Consider the following 19,407-nt stretch of genomic DNA (forward strand, 5'->3'; position numbering starts at 1 on the left):
ATAAAGGTGAAATGTGAACTAACCATTAGAAATGTTTTCTTTGATCTAGATGATGAGATAATTTAAGATGACATTCCTTCAATGATTGCGTAGACAAATGTTTCCTAGGTTGAGATACTTTTATAGATAATCTGTCAAGTTGTTAGACTGGTTTTGCGATTGCGATTTGCCGTGAACAAAAGCTTACGCTAGTTTTTAAATTAATATCCTACATTCGTATGTTATTATAATTGTCAAATTGTAAACAATTATTGTTTTCTACGTGATTCAATAAAGATAACAATAAAATCAAGTGCCTTGTACAAGGTCCCACGAGTTTACAATTTACGATGCCGGTTGTGTGAACAAAAGCAACCATAACCTCAAAAAAAAAAAAAATTTGCGGACGTCTATCGTCTTTTTTTTTCTTTCTCGCAATTGCACTTTTATTCTGGTACAATTATTTGTGATACATCTTGAAAATAGACAAACAAATAAGTGATAATTATGCAGTGGCAAAAATTTTTTGAGGCAGTCAACAATAAATTGAGAAATTCTCGTATGCCTTATGATATAAAGGCAAAGAAAAAATGCGAAAACGAAGTCATGTTATGCCTTTTGGCAGATCCGGATGTAAGGTAGGACTTTTTTTTTATTTCCACATTATTTTATGTTTGTGTTTATTTTTCGTGACAAAATATAATAAAAAAAAAAAAAATGTGTGTCTCTTTGTTTCTTTATAATTTACGTGTGTCATTGTCTTTTTCATGCGCATTTTACAATAATTCATCGTTGACATTGCGTTTTCCAAATATTGCGAGAAAAGACTAGAAAATAAAAAAAAAATTAATAACAAGTAGTAAGATTTATTGAAGAAAAAAATGTCTTATAGTGTTTGATAATTGAAAGTTACGATGAAAAAAAAAATTGTAAAAGGAGAGTTCTTTGAATCGCGAAATGGGGGTCAAAATGAAGGCTTGTGTTCAATTTTTTTTTCTACTTTCAAACAAAGAAAATCACGAGCATTCGTTTTGATTCGCACATATAAACATATATATATATAGAGAGAGAGAAATTGTGTGATTTATTTTCAAGTCTATATATATATGAAAGATGGAAACCTAGTTTTCATGCACATGTAAACTTGCAATCTTTCGTGTGTTAACTGATATCTTATTGGTTTATTTTCATATATGTTTCCTTGAAAATTAGTTCTCATCTTGTGTCATTTTCTGAAAATAATTTCTCGCGGAAAAATTTCATTATTTTCATGCATGAAATTATGTTATTCATCTTGGAAAAATGTGAATGTACCGTTATTTGAGATTCTTATTATTTGAAATTATGGTTAATTAGAACTGAGATTAATTTTAATTATTAATTAAAAATATATAATAAATTAATAAGTGCGATTATATTTATTGTTCCGGTGTATTATGATAATTTGTTTTTTTAATTAAAATTTTAAATAATAGAATTTTTTAACTAAAAGATTTAATTTAACAAAATAATTGTTCAAAAAAAAAAAGAAATAGAAAATATTCGTAATTTTTATTTTAATTGTCATTTGTTTAATTTTACAAAAATTTATATTCCAGTTGATTTTGTTTTCTTTTTTTTTTATTAATGGGAGAAAATTTTTTTTATTTGTGTAATACAGGAGGCTTATGTCCTTATGGCTAAATGAACAGCACAAAACTAAAGAGGGTAAATCTTTAGAAAAAACTAAACAACTACGTGAACTTGGAAACAAAGAATTTCAAGCTAAAAATTATTCAGCGAGTATTCATCTTTATACAAAAAGTTTACAATATGCGCCAATGGGAAGTGAAGATTTGGCCCTTGCAGTTGCTAATAGATCAGCTTCTCTATTCTATTTGGAAAAATTCGAAGTAAGAACAATTACAATTGTTTTCAAAAATATAGAAAATTCTATATCAATTTTTAACAGATTAAAAAAAATATATATATATTTTACTCTAATGGAATATTCTGTACTAATGAGCTAATTAATAATTGAAAAAATTTACTTAATTTTATAATTTCTCGTTTTAGGATTGTATTAAAGATATAGATTTAGCTGTAATGTGGGAATATCCAGAAAATTTGCGTTACAAATTACATTTGCGAGCTGCTCAATGTTTCTGGAAATTGAGAAAAAGAAAATCCATGGAAGAATCTTTAATGCGAGTTCAGGATATTGTTAATAATTGCGAAGAAATTCCTGAAATTAAAAAAAGTATGTAGTTTCCTTTTATATTTATTTTTTTTTACTAGTTTCTACATTTTTTTCTATATTTAATTTTTATATTAGAGAAGAAAAATTGAGAATTTAGTGTATAATTGAAATGAATTCTATTTTTTTTTAAAATTAATTCGTTAATATTTCAGCAAGTATTAAGCAACAAGTCACGAGTTTAATGGCAACAGCTTCAAGTATGGAATACGACGATGAAAACGAGGCTTCTGATTCAATGTCAGGCAATAAACCAGAGCCAGCATTTGGAGTCAATTCAAATTTCCCCTATGCATCTGCGGCATTGGAGAAAAAATGTGCACCCGACAAGGGACGTTATGTTGTGGCGAATCGTGACATACACAAGGGACAAATTCTCTTTGTCGAAAAACCGTTTGCTTTCGTTTTACTCGATCATGAACAATCGTCATCGCTTTGCGCTCATTGCTGCCGACCACAGGGCGATGTACCATTTCCGTTAGTATTTTTTTTTTTTTTTTTGTAAATTAATTAAATTTTCGTAGTATTTATAATTTTTCAATTTAATTAGATGCAAAATGTGCGTGGAGGCAATGTACTGTGATGTTAAATGTCAAGATGATGCATGGACAACTTATCATCAATGGGAATGTCCAGGAAGTCGAATGGGAGTTTGGCAACAAATTGGAATCGCGCACTTGGCAATGAAATTGCTTTTGAATTGCGCAACAACTCAAGATGTTGATAAGTTTAATCAAGTTCAGAGTTTAGTTACAAACATCGATAAATTGATGCCGGAAGATCTGATCGTCTATGGCATTGTAAGATATATTTTTTTTTCTATTCTTAATTAAAACAAATATTTTTTAAATGGATATTAAATATTTAATATTTGGAAATTTTATTCTTTTAGACAGCAACAATGTTGACGTTGTATCTTTACAAGTACACGGATTTCTTTAAAGTCGTCGATATTAATGAGAGCTTTGTTCGTAAATTTGCCGACAGCAGTTTAAGTTTTGAATGCGATCTTACGATTGAAGATGGCAAAAGACTTTACATAAGTTCTCTTCTTTTGAGGCACATGTTACAGTTGATATGCAATGGACATGCAATCACAAGACTGAATTTAACTGCCTCCGATAAGGACAAAGTTTCAACCGAGCATCAAGATCGTGTTGCTACTGGAATTTATCTCTCTGCCAGCATGATGAATCACGCCTGTGATCCTAATATAATTAATAGGTAAGGAGAAGAAAACAAAACTTAATATATTAATCAAAAAAGTTTTTTTTTTTTTTTTATTAATAAATTTGTTTTTTATTCAAAATTTTTCAGCTTTTGGGATCAACATCTTATTGTGAAAGCAACAAAAGATATTGGAGTTGGCGAGGAAGTTTTAAATTGTTATGGTTAGTATTTTAATTTTATTACTTTAGAAAAATTGAATTTTTGAATTAATATTGATATGATTTTTTAGGACCACATTTTCGTCGAATGTCCAAAGACGATAGACAGGAAACTTTAAAAAATCAATATTGTTTCATTTGCAAATGTGAGGCATGCACCAATCCAGAATTACGTTACTTTTTGGTTAGTACAAAAAAAATTCATAATTCGTAAAAATTACGAAAATAATTTTTTGTTTTAATTTCCGAATATGAGACTAAATAGGGAAATTTTTCTTTGAAATGTAGGAGAGATTCAGCGCTTTAAAGTGTCCGGAGTGTACCGGGGCTTTGCATAATCTTCACAGTTATTCATTGCATTGCCTCGATTGTGGAGCAACTCCAATTGTTACTTATGGCGCCGATTTGAAGGAGGCTCAGGATCTTTACGACGCTGCTCAAGGTTGCATTGATCACGAAAAAATCGACGAGGCTCTCTATAAATTAAAACAATGCTTATGTATCCGACGAAATGTTCTCTATAAACATCACGAGGATATTGCCGTGACACTCGATTTAATTGGAAAAGTCTATGCAATTATGGGTTTGTTTTATTTTCATATTTTGACATAATTCTCCTTTTCTCTGAATTAATAAATTAGATAATGAAAACCTTTTTTGAATTGACTTTTTGAGATTTTTGAAAATACTAAAGTTGTTTTTTTTTTTTTTAAATTATTTCAGGTCGATGGCTTGATTCCATATCGTATCTGGAGCACAGTATAGCTGCAGTTGAGGAGAGATTTGGCCCCGACAGCGTAGAACTTGCCAACGAGTTGAACAAAATTACGGACATCTGTATTCAGTACTTACGCGAAGAGACGAACACAAGCACCAAACAATACAAGTAAGTTTCCTGGGTTTACAACAGATAGCGATTCTATTCTAATTTACGTCCCGAAGGGAATGGCAATTTGGCACTCGAGTCTCTCTCTCTCTCACTCCCGCAATTCACCTATTCATTCACCTCTGTGTCAATGCGCGACGCTTTTACCGAGTTTCTGTAAATAATTTTGCGAAATTTCTCTATTCAAAACTCGTGTGATTTGAGTTTCGGGAATTTCAATAGGTCAATCCTCGTGTAAGATAACGAGAATTTCAGACATGAATTGTCAGGGTATACACTTTGTGACAATTGTTCGTATTTTGTCGTCAAGGGATGAACAATTTTCATTGTGTCCGGAATTTTATTGTCAGTTGAGAAAACTTTTGGCACTTTAGAAGAGAGAATATTTTGGAAGTAGAGGCAAATCTCTGTCTCGTGGACCACCATACCATCAACTGTGTGAGGATGAAAAACTTCATAGAATATAGATAGAACTCCCTTAGGTAAACAGAAATTACATTACTGAGATTTAATCTCATCGATGTTAAAAATAGAAAAAAATTTCTGGAGTATTAACAAAAAATTGTCGTTTGTAGAGTATTTTGAATTATTAATTATAATTTTAATTAATAATATTTCTCCTGCCATGTTTGAGAGTTTATTTCGAATATTTAAAATTTCGAAATCATTTCACCACTTTGGTCCATTGTCGCTTGGATGCTGTTAGTCGTGGCGCACGAATTTCTCATAAAAATCACGAATTAGAATTTTTATTTTACAGTATTTTATTAGAAATAATTATTTTTTAAACGAATTTTCAATTTTCGATTTAAATTTTGATAGATTTTCTTTTTATACCAATTTTTTACATAAAATTTTTAGCTATCGAATTTTTATTTTACAGTCATTTTCTTTACATAATTTTTTTTCATATAAAAGAATTTTAATTTAAGCGAATTTTAATTTAGAAGAATTCTCATTCAATTGAATTTTTTGTGATTCGAATTTTTAAATGACAAAAATTCAAATTCACCGAATTTTTAATTAATATAATTTTTAAGACGTCGAATTTTCATTTGTCTGAAATTACAAATAATGGACAAAAAGATTTCGGTATAATTTGTAATTTCGTACGAATAAAAATTCGACATCTTAAAAATTCTATTAATTAAAAATTCGTATAAATAAAAATTCGGTGAATTTGAATTTCTGTCATTTAAAAATTCGAATCACAAAAAATTCAATTGAATGAGAATTCTGTTAAATTAAAATTCTTTTATATGAAAAAAAAAAAATTATGTAAAGAAAATGACTGTAAAATAAAAATTTTATCAAACAAAAATACGTATAAAAAGAAAATCTGTCAAATTTTAATTCGAAAATTGAAAATTCGTCTAAAAAATAATCATTTCTAATAAAATTCATTAAAATGAAAATTCTGATTATTGATTTTTATAGGCTAATTCTGCTCTTCGTGTTGGTACTTTAAAAAACTTCCTGTTATATTGTCGAATATTTATCTCGAAAATTTTAAATTTCGGAATTTTTGTCCAATCTGGTTTATTGCTCTTATACCAAAGGATCAATCAGAATCCTCCATAGATAAATTTTCTTTAGCAATACTTTGCGAAATGATAATTTGGCTAAATTAAATTTGGAATAAATGGAAATTCCTTTAAATTAATATTTTGTCATAATGAAAATTCTTTGAAATTGATTTTAGTTTAATGGCAATTTTGATTTGATTTTGCTAATGCATTCAAATCAATTATAGTAATTCAAATAATTACTATATTTTGTGAATATTCTCTTCAATAAATTTCAATTGAATAGAAATTACCTTATTTTTTTTGTAAAATACTTTTTCAATTTTGATATAATTGTAAAAGTTTTATCGTAATTGACAATAATCATGTTATCCAATAGAAAATACATTGAGTGTTGTAAGTTTTGTCGCAATGTCTCGACATTTTCAAGTACAGTACTATTATATCTATTGCCAGCGTACTTGCCAATATAGATTCATTGGCGAGGGAACGACAAAAGGTCTTCCTGCTCAACAAAGATCGTGCTCGACTATTTCAGGGAAAACGGGACAATGAACGCATCAGGGGTGTCCATCCGTAAAGAGGTTTAAAGCAGACTCGCTCAAAAGATAACAAAAGAGATGGAATGGGATATCAAGTGGAAGGACACGCTGTCCGATTCTCTAAGACACAAGTGGAAAATTTATATCTGAAAATACAATTCTATTGTCGTTATCGAAAGTGATACAAATTTTATTATGTTTATTTTCGATTGAAAATATTCTCAATTTAAATTCAATTATCGAATTTGAATATAGTTTTTATAAAAAATAATATAATCAAAAATTACTTTAGAACAAAAAAATAAATGCCTTCTCTAAATAAGGGAACATTTTTTTTTTTTTTTTTTATAAAAATCATCAGAAATTATTGTATATATAATTATGTGAAATAAATTTCAGAAACACTCTGAAGAAGACTCGCAGATTCCTTGATCGTGCAGAGCAAATAATGAACTTAAATTACGGCCCGTGGAACGATAGTTGCCGTGAAATAATGGAGAAAAAGGAAAAGCTCTCAGTACTGCTGAAGGATTTCAACGTTTGATTTGTTTGAATCTCACAGGGTACGCATAATGAGCATTTTGACAGTAAAGAAAAGAGGATCCCGCGAGTTTAATCAATTTATTAAAAAAATAAAAATGTGACGGGAGCACTCTTTGTTTTTATAAGAATCATATATGTCCGTTAAATAGGTCGTCACTTTCGAACGGAAGGTTAGACAGTGTTACTCTTATATTTGTAGTAAAACGTTTCAGAACTTGTCTGATTTGTTAGCAACTCTATCTCTTTCGATTGCTCGCTTTTCTCTCCCTCCCCCCTTTTCAAAAAAAAAAAAAAAATTTAATTCTTTGTATTTAAAAAAAAAAGTGAATTTTGAAATTTTTCTCTTCTTTTCCAAATGCATCATATTTTCTTTCTTTTTTTTAAAAAAAGGGCCTAAATTTCACGTCGCAGAGCGAATTAATTTTTAGGTATTTTGTGATTTTTTTTTAAGGAAAATAAATTTTCTTTATATTTGCGTCGTATGTTCGGAAGTGTGTTTAAGGTATTTTAGAAAATAAAAGGGAGATTGGATTCCCGTGATAATAAATGAAGAGTAAAAAACAAAAAAAAAGTACTGATCTTTTGAGATATTTTACACATCTGGAATTTAATAAAGATTGTGTATAGAGTTACAAGGCTGTCGAAAATATTAATATTAATATTAAAAATGTAGTATTTACACTTTTATCTATATGAAAAAAAAAAATAATTTGTACATTTTGGCAGAAACACATGCCTAAGGCTATTTAATTATTATTATTATTATCAACGATGCATCAAATCACACATTTTTCATCGACTAATAACTTATTTATATCAGATTTCTGTATTTCATGCATATTTTACACCTTGTATTTAAGATGGAGTAATGGCGTTATTAAAATAAATTATTGTATCACGCAAAAAAAAGGCAACTCGTATTTATAATAAATCTTCTTTTTTTTTTTTTTGCCGATGAAAAAGTAAAGTGGAACATTGGCGCTTCTCGAAGTAATAGAAAGAAAATATACGTTCTCCGAAATTCCACACGGTAGACTTTATTTGAAAACGTTTTTCTTTTCGTTTCGTTTATTCGATGGGTTTATTTTTATTTTCGTTGTCGTCGAATGAAAGGCGCGAGAAAAATACCAACGATAAAGGATTCACGATATTGGCAATATTCAAGTCTTCGAAGGCGAGATGATATTGCGTGGCGACAAACTTCCTCAAAACCAATTCCATGCGAAACGCTTGCTCTTTTATCGGCACATGCAAGCGAGGAGCTTGCGCTTCTTAACCACGCGTTTCACGTATATATACAAATAGAATGCAGAAAATTACATTCTGAATGAGTTTTCTTTTTTTTTTTTGTCCCAATGTTCATGCCCACGTGGAACTGACACGGATTGAATTTTGGGAATTTTATATACTAATATGAACCATTTAGAGTGTAGCTGATATTTGTTAATTGTGAGAAAAAATTTTATTTTTAAAATGAAAAACAAATGAGATGCCAGTATTGGGTAAGTTAAAAGAATGCAATTATAAAATAGTACGCTGAGTAAATTTAAAAATTTTTAATTGCATATATTTTTAACATTCCATTTGTTTCAAATTGTAATTCAATTAGTTTCTCGTATCATGAATTCTTTTTAAATTCCTCTGATGTTGAAAATTAATTTTATTTTCATTAACGTTTTTTCATACTTTTTATATTGCAATTTTTTTTTTTTAATTGATTGTTTATAAAATGCGAAAAATGGTATTTAAAATAATAATGAAAATAAAATGATAAAAAAAAAATAAAAAATAATTAAATAGTAAAAATAATAATAAAAGAATTTATAAGCTTTACTTTTTCAACAAAGAGTGCACACAAAGTTCTTGATTACTCGAAATGGTTACAAGTCCTCAGTTCATAATTCGTTCACTGTCCTGGTCTCCTTTGCAGTCCAGAGGGATGAGTATTAATTATCGCAATGACGATGTGGAGCCTCTGCTCCTTGTTGAATTCGGATGAAGAGTTCTCCTCCAATTCTATATTCTCATCTCTGTCCCACAGTGTCTGTATTTCCCTAGAGATATGGTTCGTCTAATAACGTAGTAACGGAGAAATTCCTGTAGCCTCTTTAATAATGCTTTACGTTACGAGAAATTGACTCTGATTTAATGTTAAAATATTTTTTTTTTTACTTTTTCATATATAGGTAATTTAATTTAATAATATAATTTCAATTAAATTCTAATTTGTTTTGAAAATTATTTTTACAATTATTTTTTATAACTAAAAAAAATAATTTTTATTTATAAAATAATTCTAAAAATGAACAATTTAAAACATATAATTTTCTTTTAGGATCTAATTATAATAGAGGATATTAAAAAGTATTCTACATTTTTAATTAACAATAAAGGAAAACTCGTCGAATTTTATTAGAGAAAATGATAAAAAAAAAAAGCATATCAACATTAAAATATTATTTGTCCCATTAAATATTTTATATTTCTTCTCGCTGATAATCATTCGTATTCTATTGCAGTCGTTTTAATTATTTATTTTACAGCTTTGCGATATTTTCAGCACTTTTTTATTGTTCAATTGTAATGAAATGAGTATAGACGATAAAGAATATCTCATTTTGATATTGGAACTGGAGACGTTAGCACATTTCACTTACTGTGAGCTAGATGAGAAGGGGGAAAAAAAGAAAAAATTCTGGTGAGTAGAAAAATTGCAATTTTTTTTTGTCATTCTGTAATATGTATTCAGGTTTTTTTTTATATGAATATCCAATTATTCATTTCGAAACAGAAATGTCTGCAAGACGATTTTTTTTTTTTTTTTCTTTTATAATACATAAGCGAGTACATTTGCGTACTCGGTTAGAGACATTTATAATTTTAGTACACGATTCCAGTAAAAGCTTCATGGCAATCAAGAAGTATATTTTAAGATCGGTTCTGTTTTTTTTTCACACAATTTACAGTTAGATGCTTTTTACATAATGAAACATGAATTCTTCATATTTACAAATTTTGTATTCTATTGTATAGTAGATTCCCTTTTTGAATTTACTTATAAAAATTTATTTGCTTCAAATAATCGGCCATTATCAAATAAATATTTAATAATTTTTATTTAAACCAATAATTTCTGTATTTGAAACAAATACCTTGACTGTGGATTAATTCTGATAAGTACTGTTTTTATTAATAATTTTTCTTTCTTTTCACACTGCAATCGATAAAGTCGAGAAATAGAAGAATCAATACGAATAATAAAAAAAAAAACTAAAAGACGAAGGAAAAAAGTACCAGTAAATCTTATCAATTTTATATCTTTCAGAGATGAAGAAATTATACCAAGTGGAAATTGAAAATAATATAACGGCAGTGTTTTATTTCCAAGTATATATTTCATAAAGTTACATAAATTACAGAAATTAAATTTTTAAATTTATAATACTTGTACTTTTTTTTATATAAAAGTATAATTCTAATGATGACATTGAACAATGTGGAGTATTAAAGGAAAGATCTTAAAAATATAATGTGTCTTTTAGGAAATAGAGAAGCTTACAGGATGTTGGGAAAATTGTGAATTCCCAGACTAAGCTTTTACCGTCCTTAAGTACATCACTTACAGACTCACACATATGCAAATGACAACAGTGGATAAGGAGGGTGTTTTGAGGGGGGGCGGTAGTGGAGTAACGTTGTTTTCTCATGTGACGAATGGGTCCATTTGCAAATGGAGTTTGCCTGCGGCTGGAGAAAATGCGCTTCGATGCATTTTTAACGAGATGCCACATAACCACACACTGCTGTACAAGTTCTACTTTTTTTGTTCAAAAAAATACACAAAAAAAGTGATTCCCTTAAATCCGTTAAATTTACAAAAAACATGCAATTTTCCGTGGGAAAATTTATTTTCAGTTGACATATGATAATGGATTTATTTATCATTGCATCTTTTTGATTCTGAAAGAGAAAAAATTTTTTTTCAACCTATCATCAACAGAAATCACTAAAAAAAAAATTTTAATCAATTTTTAAAAATTGGAAAAATTCCAATTGGAATTGGAATTCTAAAATCTGGAATAATCAAAATTAAAATTGAAAATTATAAACAAAATGAAATTTTTGAAATAATGAATTATTAAATGAAAATAAAATTTGAATTTTTATTTTTTCTTGGAAATAAAATTAAAGTTATGATTTATATCGGGTAAATAACTCGAAAAGTAGGTATAGGATGAGCTCGATTCGGTTTAAAGCTCTTATTAGGTAGTGACTGGGGGGGGGGGGGGGTTGGAAATACTTCTCTACTCTCTTTCAAAAACAAGCGCGGTTCTGTACCCAGTGAAAAGTACATATATACTCTATATTTATGTGTAGAAGGCAGAAACTGTGGCTTCGGTACGAGGTAAGAACCGCTTGTGAAACGACGGGAGTTTGCAACTAAATCGAAAAGTTTTGCGATTACGTGCTGATAAAACTTTGAAATTGCGCAATGCCCCACACGCCACGCGACTCCAAGTCGACGGTACATGTATATATATATATATCACGTACAAATTTACCCTTTCGACCCTTCGAATAACATGTTCTTTAATATTTTACACGTTTACGAATTCAATTATTTCAATTTTAAACAACAAAACTCTTGGTTTGGTTCCATACGATAAAATGGAAATTATTTCACTAACTAAATATGGGTTGTAAAATTTATTTTCAAATGAAAATGACAAAATGTTCCAGATTTAATACAGAAATTTCAGAATCAATTGGAAACGAATGGACTTGGAATAAAATTTTCCCTTTAAAATTCCAGAAACGAAGAGAGTTGGAATAAAATTTCATAAATTAAAAGAATTAAAATTTAGCTTTGGTTTGATTTTGATTTGAAATGAAATTTCAGGATTCAAAAGAATAAAATGGATTGATTTGGAAACAAATTTCGGAATATCTCAAAAATTCGATTTTAGATTGGAAACTGTATTCGCAGGCCTCGGATTATACGACTTTTTCGACTATTTTCGACTTTTTTCCAAAAATACGACTTTTTTCGACTTCTTTTAATAAAATGCGACTATTTCGACTTTTTTTTACATTTTTTAAACAAATTTTTAAATAAAATATATTTTTTTAGTATAAAATGTAGATCTTCTTCAGATCTTCTTTATTTCAATTATTTAACAAATTTTTAACTAAAATTCTTCACTAAATTAATTATTTTTAATAATTTTAATGAAATTCATCACAAATTCAATTATTTCAAATTATTTTTCAATTAAAATTTTTACGAAATTTAACAATTGTTTATAATTTTAAAAAAATATCAAATAAAATTATCAAAAAATTTTAATTCAAAATCATAAATCAATTCAAATTCAAATAAAATTCAATTATTTTCAAAATTTTCAATTCAAAATCTTTTAAAATTCAATTATTTTCTAAATTTTTAATTTAATATCAAATAAAATTCAATTATTACCCAAAACTTCAATTCAAAATCAATTAAAATTCAATAATTATCAAAAATTTCATTAAAAATTAATTATTATCAAAATTTGTAATCAAAAATAAACTTAAATTAAATTATTATCCAAAATTTCAATTAAAATTCAATTATTTTCAATAATTTCAATTAAAATTCAATTATTTCCCAAAATTTCAATTCAAAATCAAATAAAATTTAATTATTTTCAAAATTTTCAATTCAAAATCAACTAAAATTCAATTAATCTCAAAAATTTTAATGCAAAATTAATTATTATCAAAATTTTCAATCAAAAATCAACTAAAATTGAATTATTATCCAAAATTTCAATTAAAATTCAATTATTTCCCAAAATTTTAATTCAAAATCAAAGAAAATTCAATTATTTTCCAAATTTTCAATTTCAAATCAAAGAAAATTCAATTATTTTCAAAATTTTCAATTCAAAATCAACTAAAATTCAATTATTCTCAAAAACTTTAATGCAAAATTAATTTTTATCAAAATTTTCAATCGAAAATCAACTAAAATTGAATTATTATCCAAAATTTCAATTATAATTCAATTATTTAAAAAAATTTGAATTTAAAAACTTCTAAAATTTAATTATTTCTAAAATTTTCCATCAAAAATTTTTTTAAAATTTAACAATATCAATTATAACTCTAAGGAAATTCAATTTTTTAAAACTATTTTTATAATATTCTTTGAAAATTCAACTATCTGAAACCATTTTTCAATTAAAAATGGTTTTCAAATTATTGTATTTTTGTCCGCAATTTCTAACAAATTTTTAGTGAAATCATCTAAAATTTTAATTACAAAACACTTAAAGTTTCAATTAATTTCAAAAATCTCAATTTTAAATCTTTGAAAATTCAATTAAATTTAAAATATGTTTTCCAAAAATTTGTTTGATAAATTATTTTTAGTTTTGTAAAATTTAATAATTGTTTGAAAATTAACAAAATCTTTTAAAATTCAATTATTTCTAAAAATTTCAACTTTAAACCCTTCCAAAAGTATTATTATTTAAAAAAAAAAATTATTTAAAAATCTGTAAAATATTTTTGTTAAATTAAAAAAAATCGACTTTTTTTGGAATATAAATCGATTAAAACGACTTTTTTTGTGCCTTTAACCCTTTCAGGGGCAGTGGGACGTATACGTCCCACCTTTTTTGTTGTTGTATTTTTGGTATTTCCGGCATATTTATCTAATAATAATCATATATTTCTTATTTTTAGATTCTAAGGATATAATATAACGAATCTATAATATTGTTTATGAATAATTTATTATTGTTAACTTAATATTATTCCATCAATCTGAAAAATATGCATTTTTTTAATAATTAATTCAGCTATTTGTAAACGCGAAGTGCTACAACTTTGAAAATCTTTACTCGGGGGTTTTTGGGGTCCCTGATTACGAATCTGAGGTCAGTTTTTCAAAATTCAAAATGGCGGATCCATTATGGCGGACGACTTTTTAAAAATATAATGCAATTTGTATGAAACTCGTTACCCCGAGTAACAAGTTTCAAGCGAATATATTGAATTTTAAAAAAAATGTCCGCCATATTGGATTCGCCATTTTGAATTTTTAAAATTTGCAAAATCTGACCTCGGATTTGTATTCAGCGACCCAAAAAACGTATAAATACGTAATGAAACAAAAATTTGTATGCTTAGAATAATGTGCCCCTGAAAGGGTTAAGTCGATCCGAGGCCTGTATTCGGAATCATAATTATTTCACACATAGAAGTAAAGAAATAAATTTAACGTAATGATTTGTATTTGTTTTATAAAAGAAAAAGTAAATTAATTTTTTCTCGCGCAGTAATAAAAATAAATTTTTAAATAGATTTTCTGAATTCAACTAGAAGCGTATAAATGGAATTCACAAAACTAATTCGACGTGCTGAGAATTCACGCCTGATTCAAGGCAAAGAAGGTGGCATGGCAAACCAAGAAAATATAATCGAGCTTAATTCTCTTACCTTTCACGTAGCCATGCTACAAAGACGAGATTGTACGACGTCAAATATAAATTCAGTGATAGTGTTTTGTATACTTTATGCTGCACACGTATCCGGAACATAAACGTGGGCATTGAATGCACCTTGCATTAAGTAATACATATTCGGGATCAAAGTGCAGGATTAATTTCATGAAATTTGAAACTGAAATTTGCATGATGGAGCAGAAGTTTTAGTGAATTGATTAAATCTCAAACGCTTTTCATATACATTGAGATAGAATTATGAGAAAGTAGCTTTCTAAAATCAAATAATATAAGTAAATTTAATTATTTCTAAATCATTTTTTTTTTAAATTAATTCTACAAAATTTGTCAAATATTCTTATTTAATGTGAAAATAATTAATAAAAATAATATTAAAAGAATTTTTTCGATAAATTTTTCTTCCACTGTTGCGAATAAGTTTCTCTTGGTTAAGTGAAGAAAAGAAAAGAGGGAAAAGAAAAGCTGAGAAGAATCGTGCTTCCGTAGGGATGATCCTATACATACTTGACTTTATTTACACCAAGCAGTACCTTATCTTTTGCCAAAGAGCATCGTTAAAATTCTTAAAGTGTCTTGGTGAAAGGCATTCATTCGCGGCATTCTTTGCGTTTTCAATGTTGAGAAGAGAAGAAAAAAAGAGTTTTTTTTTCAATCAATACCATTAGGGTTCTGTTTCGCTAAAATATAAATTCTTTTAAAACTGTGGCAATTGACTATTTTTCAGAGAATTACACTCAGGGAATGTTCGTTAGTATCACAGTAAACTTGGTTGTATCTTTTTCTATTGCAACGTTTTGATGCAAGTATAAGAGTTTTGCTTTTTATAAAAAAACGATTCAGAAAAAATTTAAAGAAAAAAAAAAGATGAGTGCTGCCATCTACCTTCTAAAAAGCTCGGCTATATTGATTTTATCGATAAATTTTTTTTCATGCATTTTAGGTTATGTTTATAAGCTGTCACTATTTAATTATCGAATTGCACATTGTATTTGATTTTCTTTTTTTTCATTTTCAAATTAAATAGTGAAATGGTCTCCGCAATTGTACTATTACCAAAATATCTAAAAAAAATTCGTTTAATTTTGAGTCGATTCAATTCGGCCATGATTGATATAAGTTGATTAAAATTTTTGCATCAAAAAATGAGACCGTTTCGTGTATCATTTCTAAAAATGATACACAAAACGATCTCTTTTTGATACAACTTATGTGCATCAAAACGTTGCAAAGATTTGATGCTATTTTTGGTCTCAATTTGATACTTTTAAGAAAACTGTGTATTTTAATCTTAATTTAAATTTTAATCTTAATCAAATATTGAAAACAAATTTATAATTGAAGAAATAATTTAACGAAAGTCAATTACTTTATATGTAACAATTTTTTTAATAATTTCAAAATATTTTTCCAGGCTATTAACATTGTGTTTAAAGAGCAGGCAAAATGTCGAGAGCGTTATTGGAACTCCTTTTCGCTTTTCGGAATTCCATGAATGAGAATCGTGTCTATCGCAATACGTTCTATTGCAGGCGATCTTGTTAACAAATATTTACATATTTCCTTGGAGTACGATACCAATTTACAAAAAAAAAAAACTTTCCTTCTTTTATAGCTTGGAAAATGTAAATCTTTTTGTTTTCTTATTTCGAAAAAAACGACTCTAAAAAATCATTAATATTATTTAGACAGCTTTTACTGATTTGGAATTTTTCAAAAATTTAATAAATAAATTTTTAATTTTTTTAAAATAAATTTTATACTGACAATAAATTTATTGTTATTGGGTCAGAATTTCTCAAACGGATCACCTGAAATTCAGAATTTTTTTTTTTAATCAAAAATCATTTCTTTTGACTCCTTACATGGTAAAAATAAGTCCCTGAAATTTTTAGGTCAAAAAAAAATTTTTTGTTTAAGTTATAAACAATTGAAATTTTTTGCAGTCTTATTTTAAAAAAATTTTTTCTCGAGTTCCTGTTCTCCAATTAAAAAAAAGGGTTTTTCTCGTCTTAAAATGTAGTTTCTAAATATAATTTTTATTTTGAAAAAATTTCATATTTAATAGATTTTTATATTATTTATTTATAAAATGTTATTAAAAAATAGTGTTCTTGACGTCCTACAGAAAATTAAATTTTTTTTTTAATTCCCCACACAATTTTGTGTAAGAAACCGTTGAAAAAAAAATGAGACTAAAAAAAAATTTCTGAATTTTAGGTGATCCGTTTGAGAAATTCTGACCCTTTTTAAAAGAAATAATTTACTTATTTCAAGGTCTTTGTTTTATATTTCAAATTCAATTTGTTGCTTAGCAATGTTTAAAAAACAAAAAAAAATCGTTTAGTTTGATGTAGGAAAAAGGAAAAAATAGAAAAAAATATAAATTTTCACTTCTATATTAATGTGTAAAATTTTTCATGAACAATGAGAATAAAAATTGTTAGTTGTGAACTCATTTCTTAAAAAGTCTAATTTATCAAAAATATATGTTGAGTTTATTTTTCGTTATCAAGTATGCAAACAATCTAAAAAATTTTATGTACAGTTTAATAAAATGAAGTAGCAAGAGTAATTTCGATATTACTTTGTCGCTTTGTTAATTAAAATGAAAGCGTCATTGAAAAAAAAAAAAAAAATGTTCCATCTACGTTGTATTTTTAAAATGAAATAATTTTAAGGAATTTTGAATCAATTTTTTTTTTATGAAAAACGTTTATAAAATATTATTTAAATTTTCCAGTGTTTTTTTTTTTTTTTTTTTTTTTGAAAAAGAAAATAAATATTTAAGAATATTAATAAAAAAAGGGAATATTTAAGAATATTGAAAAAGAAATATAAGAATATTGAAAGAAAAGAAAAATGTATTATTGATTTTAAAGTATATATATATATAGTTGTAGAGTAGAAAAATTTCTTCTTTTTTTTTATATTGTCCAAATTTTTGCGTTGAAGATGAGAGAATTAGCAGAAGATATTAGCATTGTGCTCAACGAATTAGCATATTCATGACCAACTCGACGAGGTGGCGCGAATGTATGGTCGAGTAGGTGAATTATACTTTCTGAAGACGAGCTAAATCGCCTCACGGTTTTCGAGTCTTCATCTAAGTACAGTGCATACATATGCAAACCTCTATATCAAACATGCTAATAATTAAATTTCAAAAGAATACGATTTACATTAAAAAAAAAAAAAAAAACTATGACTTTATGAAAGAAAACTTATTTTTCTCATTCTAAGATTGCACTTTATACTTTGTCGTTGGTAATTTAAATAACAAGAATTATTTCCCTACATTTAATTAATTACAAATTTAATTAAATTATTGTTGGGATCGTTTTCCTTTAAATTGTACAGAAAATTTTTTGTTTGAACCAAATATACAATTTTTTTTGTATTAAAATTTTGAAACAAAATTTCGTTGTTTTAAAATAAAATTTGGTTGTTTTGAACAAAAATTTTTCTTTTTTTTTAATGAAGAATTTTGTTAAATTATTATTGTTAGATTTAATTTTTCCTCCAATTTTTAGTACTTTTTTTAATCTATTTACAATTTTTTTTTTTTAAGACTACTTTCTTTACATCCAGTTTAAGTAGATTTTCAAAATTAACTCTAAAGCTCTCAATCAGATTGCACGATTAAGGATTTATAGCTTAAATTACTTGAAATGAATTAAATGAAAAAAACTACTTTCCAGTATCGGTAAAATTCACACAAATGACACTTTTAATATTATAGTAATTAATTTCTAGTGATTTTACAAACAAAATTATTTGGAAAAAATTTATTTCATTTCTTTGACAAAAAAAAAAAAATTTTTGCCTTAAATTGTAGTGTGTAAATTTCGATCTACATTTTATTTTTTATTAAATTTTTTTTTTTATTTCTAATACCCAATTATGAAAAATATTTTAATTACTTTTTTTTTTACACAGGACTTATTGTTTTCAAACGTTTTTCCTCAACATTGGAAATTAAATTTAATTGCACTACTTTTAGAATTGAAGAGAAAATAATTAAAGTGCATTACCTTCTTTTGCCCACCCATCCCGGAGGCAAAACATTTACGACGATAAATGTAGACAAGATTACATTTTCTTTTAAGAAACTTATTTGCCATGACAAGTAAATTGCCAACCAAGCTTGTATTGCATTTAATTTTTCCTTGAGAAATGAAAAGAAGGAATACGAATTTATGAATGGGGAAAGTGAAAATACCAAGGCTTGTTGGTTATGCAATGTGCAAAAATTTTCTTTTTTCAAACTGGACGACTATATTAATACCCTCTTGATAAATTAAATGGAGAGAAATATTTTTTTTTCTTGAGAAAATAATTTCAAAAAAAAATTTTTAATAAAAATGAGAAAAAGTTGAGAGTCATTGAAAATATAATTTTCTTTTGAAATGACCAAACGCATCTTGATGAAATCGTTGCAAACGTAGGTAAATGATTTGTCGGATTCCGTCAGAACGACTTGTCGGGGTTGGAGAATTTATTCTAGGAAGCTAGAAAAAAAAAAAAAAATCCCAATAATCGGTCGTACCGCAATTTATTCGGTGGACGACTATAAATCCTCGAATCTGACAGGATTACACCGTCTATAAATTACTGTGGCGCTACTTGACTCAAGTACTGGGGATGAGAAAGAAAATCGTAAAAAATTTATTATATTGCTTACAACGACAAAATTTAACTAATTTTTGTGTTAAACAATTAGAAAAACATTTCAGTGTATAAGGCTGTATCCACAATAAGAATTTTCAGCGTTGTTCGCGAAAGGTACACGTAAGTTA

General features: G+C 26.7%; 1 protein-coding gene across 1 annotated transcript; it reads left to right on the forward strand.

The window, feature by feature from the left end:
• The first annotated feature begins 133 nt into the window (after nucleotides 1-133).
• LOC127287189 (SET and MYND domain-containing protein 4-like) lies at nucleotides 134-8,421 on the forward strand. The gene is made up of 11 exons (XM_051313996.1): nucleotides 134-617; nucleotides 1,640-1,871; nucleotides 2,035-2,218; nucleotides 2,371-2,692; nucleotides 2,766-3,015; nucleotides 3,108-3,439; nucleotides 3,533-3,606; nucleotides 3,675-3,787; nucleotides 3,892-4,186; nucleotides 4,327-4,489; nucleotides 6,957-8,421. Exons 1-11 carry the CDS (start codon nucleotides 487-489, stop codon nucleotides 7,099-7,101), a joined length of 2,241 nt encoding a protein of 746 aa, XP_051169953.1. The 5' UTR covers nucleotides 134-486; the 3' UTR covers nucleotides 7,102-8,421.
• Nucleotides 8,422-19,407: the final 10,986 nt, after the last annotated feature.

This window comes from Leptopilina boulardi, unplaced genomic scaffold (genome assembly GCF_019393585.1).
Source record: "Leptopilina boulardi isolate dan_hultmark-lab unplaced genomic scaffold, ZJU_Lbou_2.1 LbouV2_368, whole genome shotgun sequence".
NCBI classification, from domain to species: domain Eukaryota; kingdom Metazoa; phylum Arthropoda; class Insecta; order Hymenoptera; family Figitidae; genus Leptopilina; species Leptopilina boulardi.

Excerpts from the sequence above, each read along its gene's own strand:
- LOC127287189 (XM_051313996.1), top strand. The coding sequence starts at position 487 with ATGCAGTGGCAAAAATTTTTTGAGGCAGTCAACAATAAATTGAGAAAT. Across the intron at positions 3,016-3,107 it reads ATCTGATCGTCTATGGCATT|ACAGCAACAATGTTGACGTT; the intron begins GTAAGATATATT and ends TTATTCTTTTAG. Across the intron at positions 4,490-6,956 it reads ACAAGCACCAAACAATACAA|AAACACTCTGAAGAAGACTC; the intron begins GTAAGTTTCCTG and ends AATAAATTTCAG.